Source organism: Rhynchophorus ferrugineus, unplaced genomic scaffold (genome assembly GCF_030347505.1).
Source record: "Rhynchophorus ferrugineus isolate W39M unplaced genomic scaffold, kcgeb_rfMv2 rfM9, whole genome shotgun sequence".
Taxonomy (NCBI): domain Eukaryota; kingdom Metazoa; phylum Arthropoda; class Insecta; order Coleoptera; family Curculionidae; genus Rhynchophorus; species Rhynchophorus ferrugineus.
In genome coordinates, this window is record NW_027472588.1 from 35,481,557 (window position 1) to 35,492,661 (window position 11,105).

Consider the following 11,105-nt stretch of genomic DNA (forward strand, 5'->3'; position numbering starts at 1 on the left):
ATTGGCCAGAGCCTTAAATATTTGTTTATATAATTTAACAACGATATGACGACTACTTTTGGTTGCTTGATTTGTGCGTATTTCGTTTTCTAGGAATTTATTTATTTGTGCCGCATATTAACTTTAACCGTGCCAAATTCTATACTTCCAAATGTCCTCTTTTATTTCAAAAAAATAAGCAAAAAAATATAAATAAATAATCGAATATGTTGGCAATTTGCATGTCACTTCCATGTATCGACTTTCATTATTCTGAAATATATATTAGCCATAACAAATAAATTATTTTTAACAAATAAAATTACAACATAATTAAACAAATATTATTTGTAAAATTTTGATAATAATATAATATATGTACTTCAATGAGTTTTAACAAGATATGAGAAATGTGATCGAGACAAATACTCCGAAACGTTTATTTACTATTGAAAAAATTTACAGTTTCTTTAGGTACTTCCCCTACTTTTAGGTACTATTTTTTCGGAAGTTTTTTGATATCGACCGGTATCGAAGAATTCCTTGGGCAACTCGGACAGCCATGTGTGCAGGAACTCCTCTACCTCGTCGTCGGTGTTGAATCTTTGACTTCCGAGGGCTTCTTTCAATAGTCCAAACATGTGGTAGTCGCAAAGTGATAAATCCGGACTATAGGGGGTGTTCCAGTACCTCCCACCCTGACTCCGATATTGTATCGAGCGTGGGACACGCGGTATCAGGGCGCGCGTTATCCTGGAGAAGTATCGCACTTCGTGCTGGAATGCCCCTCCATTTCGAGCGATAACCGGGTTTCACGTATGTTTTCAGAATGTTAGAGTAGTGCAGTATTAATGGTACGTTGTGTGTGCAGGAAATTCACGTACAGAACACCCCGCTGGTCCCAGAACACCGTACACAGAATCTTACCCGCGAACCTGATTGTCTTCGCTTTGAATGACGCCCCTTCCTTCTTCTTCCTCCACTCTTTAGACGACATTTTGCTTTCAGGAGTGTAATAGTGTATCCATGTCTCGTCTGTAGTGAAGATTCGCGTTAAAAAACCGGCCCCCCCGCTTCGTATCGCCTCAGCAGATGGCGATAAACTTTCAATCGCGTAAACAGTTTAAAAACCCATTGCGCCGTTATTTTGCGATATTGAAGGTGTTCGTGGATAATAAACTCTACACTACCAATACTGATGCCAGGTTCAGCCAAATTATGTCGAACATTCATCCTACGGTCCTCCAAAATGAGTTGTTCTACGCGGCGAATGTTGTCTGGTGTGATGTTGGTGCACGGTCGACGGTCATTCGGGTCATTCTCGACGGTTTCATGGCCATCTTTGAATGATTTGGTCCACTAAAATAAGGCAACCTTACTCGAGTACTCAATACCTAACTGATTTCGCAAACGTAAAAAAAATTCTGTCTCTTTAACACCTTCTTATTCTAAAAAAGAATGACAATACGTTGCGCTACGGCGGTCGGCATTTAACGTTCACTCATGGTCGTCGCACTCGCATAAAACATACACTCCATACAAAAATTATGCCACGCGTAAGGGACCCAGCTACCACATAATCGAGCCACGACCTTCAAAATATCCATGCATCTACAGCGTTTGTCTCCATCATATTTAAAGCATCCTCATGTTATACTATCATCTATGAACATGACTATTTTACCAATGGATAACAATAAATAATACTCATAGATATTGCCACTAAACACAAAGTTAAAAAATATGTCACTCTTCCCATTATATATAAAACAAAAAAACTAAGTCGTAGGAGGCTTTGGGTAGGAGACAATTTCGAATCCGAAAACAACAACTGATCGAGAAAAACAGAAAAAAGTTGGTTCATATAAATTGCATCCAAGAGAAATTTCTTTTAAGGATATAAAATAAATTTCGTACAATTAACAACCCTTCTTGGGTCTTGCTATTACTTAATCATAAAAATAATATCATAATAATAATTTACAAAGCTACTAAAACAATAGCGTATTTAGTCATTAAATTATATCATTAAAAAGTTTATCCATAATAGCTTAAAGAAGTTTCTCTAATTGTCATAAGCGAAATAATTTAGCGACTACGCCAACGCTATGCTAACAAAAAACTCTTTATATTTAGTTTGTAGATTTTCTCGGCTTAATTTCTAAAGCAAATTGACAGTGATTATACTATAAAAATCGAACTAAATTACCGTTTTTCGTTTACTCGAACCATTAAAGCCAATCGAACTTTTCTAATTAAAAAATAAATTGAACAATATGGTTAAAAACTTTTACTGCCAGTGCTTGTTCCCCCATTAACTTTTTAAAAGTAGTCATTACTTTTACGACTTATGACTGTCGATTAGCGAAGAAAAAATAGTATTCCGGACGATTTTTATTGTCGCCTACTTAAGTTCTTTGTTTGACAGGAAGAGGAAATGGAGAGAGTCAAAAATCTGGTGCTTATTGGAAAGATACCACTGGATCAGGCCCCGCCGGAAATGGCTCGGCATCCCATCATGCTAATAGAGAACTATTGCAATCGACTGATTGCAGAAAGGAGAGCTAAGGTAACTAAGTAATAGGTTACATTAAAAATTATTGTATATTATAGTTATAAAGTGGCTATTACATTTTAAAAAATTATGAGGTCTTGAAATTCATTTGTAATGTTTTTGTTTTGTTAAAAAGAGTACACCGTAGTTCAAAATGTTGTTCATCGTTTGTTATTATTTAGTTAGCTACTATCAAATAAGATAAATATCTAAAGTCTCAAAGACAATAAATTCCAATGCTTGTATCCATTTCGAGGTACGTGTATAAGCATTGTTATTATATAAAAATATTATACAAGATTTCAAAATATTATGGCCATTTTTTTTTCAAAACACTACTAATAACCTACAAATTGTTTCGATAGCAATATCCAGTTATCGTTTTTTTTTTGTTTTAACCGCTCATAGTGGATCACACCTTTGTGACCCTATCAAATATACATCATAAGTGTTTACCACTGCTTTTCCCCTTTCCAACTTATGTTAATTATTATTTATAATCCGATCAAAAATATCCTCCTTTTTTAACTTTCTTTGAAATTCCTATATGTCCCTAGACCCTTGTTATATTAATAAGATAGACAATTTCATTCCTTGCTTATTATTCTCTTAAATATATAACTCAAATATTTATCAAAAAATTCCTTGAATTTCTAATCTCAAAACATTATGCCCTATATACATTGATAAAATACAAGTATAATATTAAGTTAAATAAATTAATCAAATATTTTACATAAGTTTTACCACATATTTATTTGTTACAACTGCATATATATTTTTAGATTAAGATATATAAAGTAAAGATACCCACTTATTTGTATTGGGACGATACACCGGATCCACCGTCAGGACTATCAATCGAATCAGGTCACGTGTTCAGGCAACCTGGAGAGAAACTCTGCCATCCAGTCGAACAGCATCTAGGATCAACCGAAGAAGAGGATATAAAGAAGGGATACACATTACCACAAGAGGAATACGACAAATTAAATTACAAGAGTTCTTTAGTAAAGCGATTGATGCAGTGTGAGGTAAATATACTCTTATAAATATCTAATGTTGTATAACAAGCATGAAACAATATTTGTTATTATAATCAACAACTAGCCGGACTTTTGAGTTAAGAATCCAATAGGAACCGTTTTTTTAATTCAATATCTGCACTGATTTTTTCGATTTTAATCATCTTCAAACGATACGTATGGGGGGTGTTCTTTAGGTGTCGGAGACATTCAAAAGAATGTAATATAATCAAGTAAGTTGATTAAAGTGGTGGTGGGATATTATTAGAATAGAATGCGATGAAACAACACTGTGTGAAAATGATGTTAATTAATAGATCAATAACAGTTAATGAATCAGTTAATCAGTCAATGAAAATTATTTGGGCCTCTTAGGGCTCAAATTCATAAAATTAACATTAACATAAAAATAAATATTGGTTGTTACACTTTAATACATAGAAAATGATTCATAATACATAAGAGTATGATCCTATTTTTTATCCCAATAGTATTTTAAAATGAAATATTAAACAATTACAACGAATATATTATTTAATATTAAATAAATAATGTAAAGAACATACATTAAAATTAAATAAAAAATTTACAATTGGTATTAGAAATTATCCTAAATTATTTACTATACCTAAAAAGGCATTCCTAAAGGTTGGCGTAAATATATTTTTTTTTAATTATTATCCAAATACTATTATTTATTGTAACGTACAAACGCCATTATAATGTTTCATGATATTAGGTAAATTAGATATGTTAAAAAGGATGAAAAAGTTCATTCAGAAACTAGACATATAAGTAAAGGGAATTTGCTTGGAATTAAATATATATATATATATATAATATATATATATATATATATAATATATATATATATATATATAATATATATATATATATATATATATATATATATATATATATATATATATATATATATATATAATTCCTAGGAAATTCCCTAAAGAGGTCTCTATTGAACACTCTTTTTCGATGTCGTTTACGTTATCATCTGCATCTTTCCATTCGTTGGGTATTACAATGACGAGCTATATTCAATATAATTCTGATATTACGTTGATTGGGTATAAAAATGAGGTTTAGTTACCATTTCCACATCCGGATATACGCTTTTAAGTCTTTTCCTATAATCCTTATAATTTAATTAACAGAAATAATGGTTAGTAACATAATCGTAGTTCAGTAAATATTAAACATTATGTGTTCATTATGAGGAAGAGGCTTTATTACTGATCCCACATTAGGATATCCGATTATATCTCTTGTTTTATAAGAATATACCTTCAATTTCATTGCACAGAAATTATAGTCAGTAACACGACCTGTCTATTTCGCCAAATTTACAAGTTTAGAAAAGGAGGTTGTTGTATAACTACGTGGGACGTTCTTAATTTGAACCTTTAGTAAACTTTCCACAAACTACATAAGAGGGTCTGATTCAATCTGATTCATACATTTTCAAATGATGTTTTAACCTATATAAATTATATGTCATTTTTAAAACGTATGAAAATTACTGAAAAACTTTTTATAGATAAAAAAAATGCGTTGAAAAAACTTTAGAAATAGAACGCTGTTAGCTAACAGGTCAATTGAAAAATCTCCTGCCTACCATAATAAAACACATTTTTTTGGCAATGATAGATTTTTCTTTATTCAACATAATTCCCTTCAAGGGATTATAGGATTATATTCACACTGATTATAGCGACCCTCCAACTTTTCGATACCATTTTTGTAATACGATTTGTCCTTTGCTTCAAAATAGGCCTCAGTTTCGGCGAACGTCTCTTCATTCGACAAAAACTTCTTCCCATTCTTGCTTTTGAGCATTCTTTTGAGATTTGAGAACAATTTCTTTTTCTTTCAAACGGTCCAATAATGCTATGTAATAGTCGCTGTTAATGGTCCTTCAATATTCAAGGTAGTCAATGAAAATTAACAATGCGCATCCCAAAATACAGACGGCATAATGTTGCCAGCCGACTGTTGCGTTTTCCCACGCTTTGGAGCGGGTTCATTATGTGCAGTCCTCTCGGATGACGGTCTATTGAACTTCGGGGTGAAATGATGGAGCCATGTTTCGTCCATTGTCACATATTGCCGAAAACTCTGGTTTATTACGCTTGATCATCTTCAAATAATGCTCCGAATCATCAACTCCTCGTTGTTTTTGGTCAAAAATGAGCTCGTGCGGCACCCACTTTGCACAGAGCTCACTGACACCCAAATATTCGTGAACGATTTGATGTACACGTTCAGTTCATATCTTTAGAGTGTCTGCTATTTCATTCAATTTCAATTTATGGTCATTCAAAATAATTTTGTGGATTTTTTACATGTTTTCGTCGGTAACAACTTCTTTTGGGCGTCCACTGCATTCATCGTCTTCGATGCGAATTTGATCACGTCTAAACTTAGCATACCAATCCTTGGTGCTTGATTTTCCAGAGGCGGTGTGCGGAAACTCGGCATCAAGCCAAGTTCTTGCTTCAAATATATTTTTTCCCTTCAAAAACAATATTTTATAAACACGCGAAATTCCTTTTTATCCATTTTTTCACAATAACAAAAGTTGCTTCACTCAAAATGCTATAATCACAAACTAATGATCCAACAGCTGTCAAATTTATATACGCATCTTTTGAGGGTTAGGGCTGACTAAAAATCATATGGATTTATTTCTAGTAGCGCCTTCTATGTGTCAGGCCGGGGACTTTTCAATTGACCTGTTACAATAGTTCTCAGCAATATAAAACGCCAGTGAACCGACAATATCGTACTAAATATATGCGGATACAAGGCTAGATCAGATTCAGTACTAGTCTATTTATAAATATCAGTATCATTTTTATTACAATGTTTTCTTCATCCAATTTTGTCTCAAATCTAAAGTTTAGCATTTATTTAAATCTAAAGTTTAGCATTTATTTAAATATTTCAATGATTAACCGTTAACGTCAAACATTATTGTTTATTACCAGAGTTATATCGCTATAAAGAAGTAACCTTTAAAATCAAATTAAAACACTTTATAAATAACGATTTATTTTTTAAATTTATTTTCTTTTTTAAATGTCTTTAGATTTATTTTTGCAATCACATTATTTGGTTCTCGCTTATACGTTTCCTTCCCGATCTCCGAACATATAAGCTAAATAAATGAGATGTAAATCTTAATTATAGCTATTATCGATCCGTTGCAGGATCAATCTATCTGCGATCCTCAGCTTTTCCCCTATTTGGGCTCACTGAACTTGATGTCGTTGACCTACTACGTCGTATATATTTTTCTAGTCAAAACAAATGATTTTTTTTTTAATGATCTTAGCTCGTTCAATATAATCCTGATTGGGATGAAAGTGAATATTTCGTCACATAAAATTGAATTAGATTTGGTACGTTGCTACATCTTATTTTTCTTTGCTAACTATTAACTTTTATTATTTTTACTAGATACATTTTTATTATTCATTCATATGTTCCGACTTATCAGATAGCGTTCTGCCTCTTTTTAACTAGGGTAATGCTAATTGGTAAAATGAGAAGGAAAATCGGCTTCAAATTCTAAAAGATTTTTACATTTATTTAACAAATTTTTAAATTAATCTCCTACAATGTCAACAATCTGCCCGTGGGCAATAAATATTATTATATGATTTTCTAACCTTCTTTAAAGTCTATCCTAACTTATTCTAAAAACTATTCTAGCTTATTCTAGAGATTATTAAATCTCAATCTATGTGTCTATTAATCAGTTCGTATGGTAGTGTGCGTTTGATCCTACGCACTTCACTGACATCGCGCACATTTAACTGTTTGGCGAGTGCATTGGTATACTTCGCACCGACACTCCGAATCACACTCGTTATGGGTTCTATGAGTATATCGTGTTGAATCAGTTTATTGAACGCGTAATATTGGGCATCGACGATGACTCGCAACACTTTATTCTGGAACCTTTGGAGCATATTTATTTTAGATTTGTTAGTGGTACCCCACAGTTCAATGCCATGGGTCCAAATATATTGACTTATTGAGTAAAACCTTGTTATCTAAAGATAATTTAGATTTACGCACTCTCAGCCAGTACATTTGGTTTAGTTTAAACCCAAGCTGTTTGCGTCTTGTTACTATATGTTTTTTCCATGTCAAACGTCGATCAAAATGTATTCCCAGATATTTAACGTTGTCTGCTTGCGGATGTTCATGATTAATCAGTTTTACTGGGAGGCATGTTCTTCAACAAAGGGTGAATGTCACATGGGTAGATTTTGTCTCATTTGCTTTGACACTTCACGTTTCCAACCACAATTCGACTTTGTTAAGATGAAGTTGGAGGTTTCTTGTGGCTGATATTGGATCCTCGTGTGATGATAAAACACGTCAGCTCTATACAATAGATATAACAATGGGCCAGGAACACTGCCCTGCGAACCACCCGAATATATAGGGTGTAGGTCAGTGTATTCCTCACCCTATTTGACAATATGTGAGTCTGTCTGTGAGGTACGGTTTCAGCAGTTGAAAGTGCAAAATTTTTCTAAACTGAATTTGGAAGTATATTCAATGTTATCGGTGACGTGTATTGGCTGTTTTATTAAAAGGGCTATATTTTTCTATTTCTTTAAATATCTTCTTCAATAAATAAATATCTTCTGAGTATATATCTACGATATTTTTGCAGAAAAGAAAACCTTATTGATATATGCATATGGTGCCTGCCTAGAACGTTCTAGATCTTGAATTCCATTATCTATCAGATATAGAAAGAACGTCGTCGTAATTAAAAATCGCTACGGCTAGGGGATCGCCCGACGCGACACAATCGAAAATTAATTTCTGTTCATGGCACATATTTCATCTGGAGCGGGTTGTTCGAAAATATTATTTCGCTTCGATGACTAATATGATTCGTCATTGTTATACGCTGCGTCTCTCTGTCCAACGGTAAAAACACGTGTACAAACTTTTACTAGCACTCAGTCGAATCGTTGATTATTCTTTGTGTGTTTCCGTTGGAAAATATGAAAAACAATTCGGCGCCCGACTATTTCGGGATTATTTCAATCACCAAATTCGAAAGCGTTGTTAATATTCTATATATCATATTTTATTTACCGTTATTTTTAGTTCTGTGAATGTTTACAGGGCTTATACATTTCACGTTCGAAATTAATTTGAAATACATCCAATTTCTCGAACTCTTATTGAGTGAATTCATTCAATTTGGCGGTAAAATAAAAATTATGTTTAAATATAACAAAATCAGTTTTTTATATATTTTAGTATCCTTTTTACCAAAGAGGTTTTATCTGGAGTTGACCTACTGTTTAACGTGGGCACTGAACCACGGTCCTCGGCATTGAGCCTGCCAACTGACCTGTGAGAAACTTAGAGACCATCCCAGAAGACATCCGGTCTTACCCAGCCTGGTGACTAGCGTAACTGGCATGGTTATTCCTTGTTGGGTTTTCCACTGTTGCCTATAAAGACATTCACCATGTCCCAGCAGGATTCGAACCCGTGACTATCGCAACAGTGGAAGGACTGTCCTGTCGCCAACCAAGCCCCACCAAAATAAGATAATTTAAAATCATATAAATAGAAAAGAAATATATTCAAACTAGACAGAAAACAAGGGCCTACTTTTTAAAACGCGTGGCACTTGACGTTGCCAGTTACATTAAACTATACGTATATTTGAAGAGTGATGATATAATCTCAAAAAATATAATCACTTAAAATGTTGGCACACTTTTAATCTTCAAAATAAAACAAGTGAAATATGAAGAATCTTTTATACGTTTATATTTAATTAGAAAATAATCTTGAATGGAATTAGGAGGAAATAAAACAATATGCAAGATAAGAAATATCATTTATTTTTTATGTCCATAAGCATCAATATAAATAAACAAATTTATTATTTTATTCAATTTTATCCCGTTAGTATTCCCATTTCTGCTTCCTTTCATATAAGACTTTTTCTAGTTAGTGGGAAAAACTTATTTAATAATTTTAAACTCCATAATTTTTAAAATTTTGATAAAATGAACTATTATTGAGATATTATAAATAAAAGAAGTCTCAATCTATGAATAAGACACCGAACTATTTTTTCTATCTATATATGTGTATGACTAAATATAACTGACATTAATATATACCCTTTAAGCTCAGGAAGTAATTACTATGAGGAACTTAAGTTAACTTTTTTGGTTGATAATACAATATTTCGTTTTGATAATATGTTCTAAATTAAAGACAGACTGGTTATGCAATTTGTTAAATGTAATTTCCAAATTTTATTCTAAATATTTATGTTTTATAAATATTTATATTATGTCTTTCTTTTACAGACCGTCGAAGAAATGTATGCACTAGCTGACGACATAATCGGGACCTTAAAAACATTGGACGAAAACAGCAAAGTGCCCGAAGATAACATATCGGAGGTTCTTAATAATACAACATAATGTATCCGTATACGATTCTCATATCATGTTAAGGTTAAAGCTTGTTACGTATATCATATTCAGGTATTCCTTTTTCTTTTCTCGTAAAAAATAAATCATATCTCCAACGAGTTTATGTTTCTTTTTCGAGAAATATTTTTGCAACAAAGTTGGAATATTTGGCTGGTTGGATTTTCATAATATTTTCCATGTCCACTGAAATGCATATATATTCGAAGATATGATATTCATGTAATTACAAAATGGAATAACAATGTTTCAATTATTGATAAATAGGCATATTTATGTATAACATTTTGAACACCTCTACTGTATTAGTCAATTAATATCAATGTATAATTCATGGCCTCCAATGTAATTAAATATGCAACCTAGTTCTACAGGCTGCGCGATATAATCAATCGGTATTTATACTAAAATGGTTGAGAAGAAATTGTAATTAAATTTCTAAATAAATATTTTCACTTACAAAAATTTTTTGTTATATTTTATAGTTTCCTTTTTACCAACTAGGATTTATCTGGAGTGGACCGACTGCTTAAAGTGGCCTCCGAACCGCGGTCTTCGACATTAAGCAACAGACTGGCGTGTTACCAACTTGTAGATCATCTAAGAGGATATTCGGTCTTACCCAACCTGGTTACTGCCATGACTGGGATTACTTCATTGGTCGGATTTTATACTCTTAGCATTTGGACAAGCACAAGTGTACATACGTATACATTTAATATTTTTTAATCTTAAAGAATAGGGAAACTGGAAAAATTATTATAAAATAATATTTTTATGAAGAGTTCTCTGTAAGGCAGTATATAAACTATTCAAGTTTATCCAGAGTATTGTTTTTATTCAGCATCGTTTGTATGTCGTCATAGCGTCTAACATAATTAAATTTTCCGTTGTTTTTGTTTACATTAGCGGCACTCGGTAGACACCATCTCTAATCTGAAACTTGCCGACAACAATTTTAATAACATGTTTTTATGAATCTAATTCCTAAGTGTTTCAGAAAATTGCTGGTTTTGATTACGTTACTGCAGTGTCAACACA

General features: G+C 32.4%; 1 protein-coding gene across 1 annotated transcript in view; it reads left to right on the forward strand.

The window, feature by feature from the left end:
• LOC143203171 (uncharacterized) overlaps nucleotides 1-10,162 on the forward strand; it is a 45,464-nt gene extending 35,302 nt beyond the window's left edge. Inside the window, exons 3-5 of the mRNA XM_076415307.1 lie at nucleotides 2,408-2,548; nucleotides 3,319-3,567; nucleotides 9,939-10,162. Coding sequence (XP_076271422.1) covers nucleotides 2,408-2,548; nucleotides 3,319-3,567; nucleotides 9,939-10,055 — 507 coding nt within the window. The 3' untranslated portion in view covers nucleotides 10,056-10,162. The remainder of the gene's footprint in view (nucleotides 1-2,407; nucleotides 2,549-3,318; nucleotides 3,568-9,938) is intronic.
• The last annotated feature ends 943 nt before the right edge of the window (nucleotides 10,163-11,105 follow it).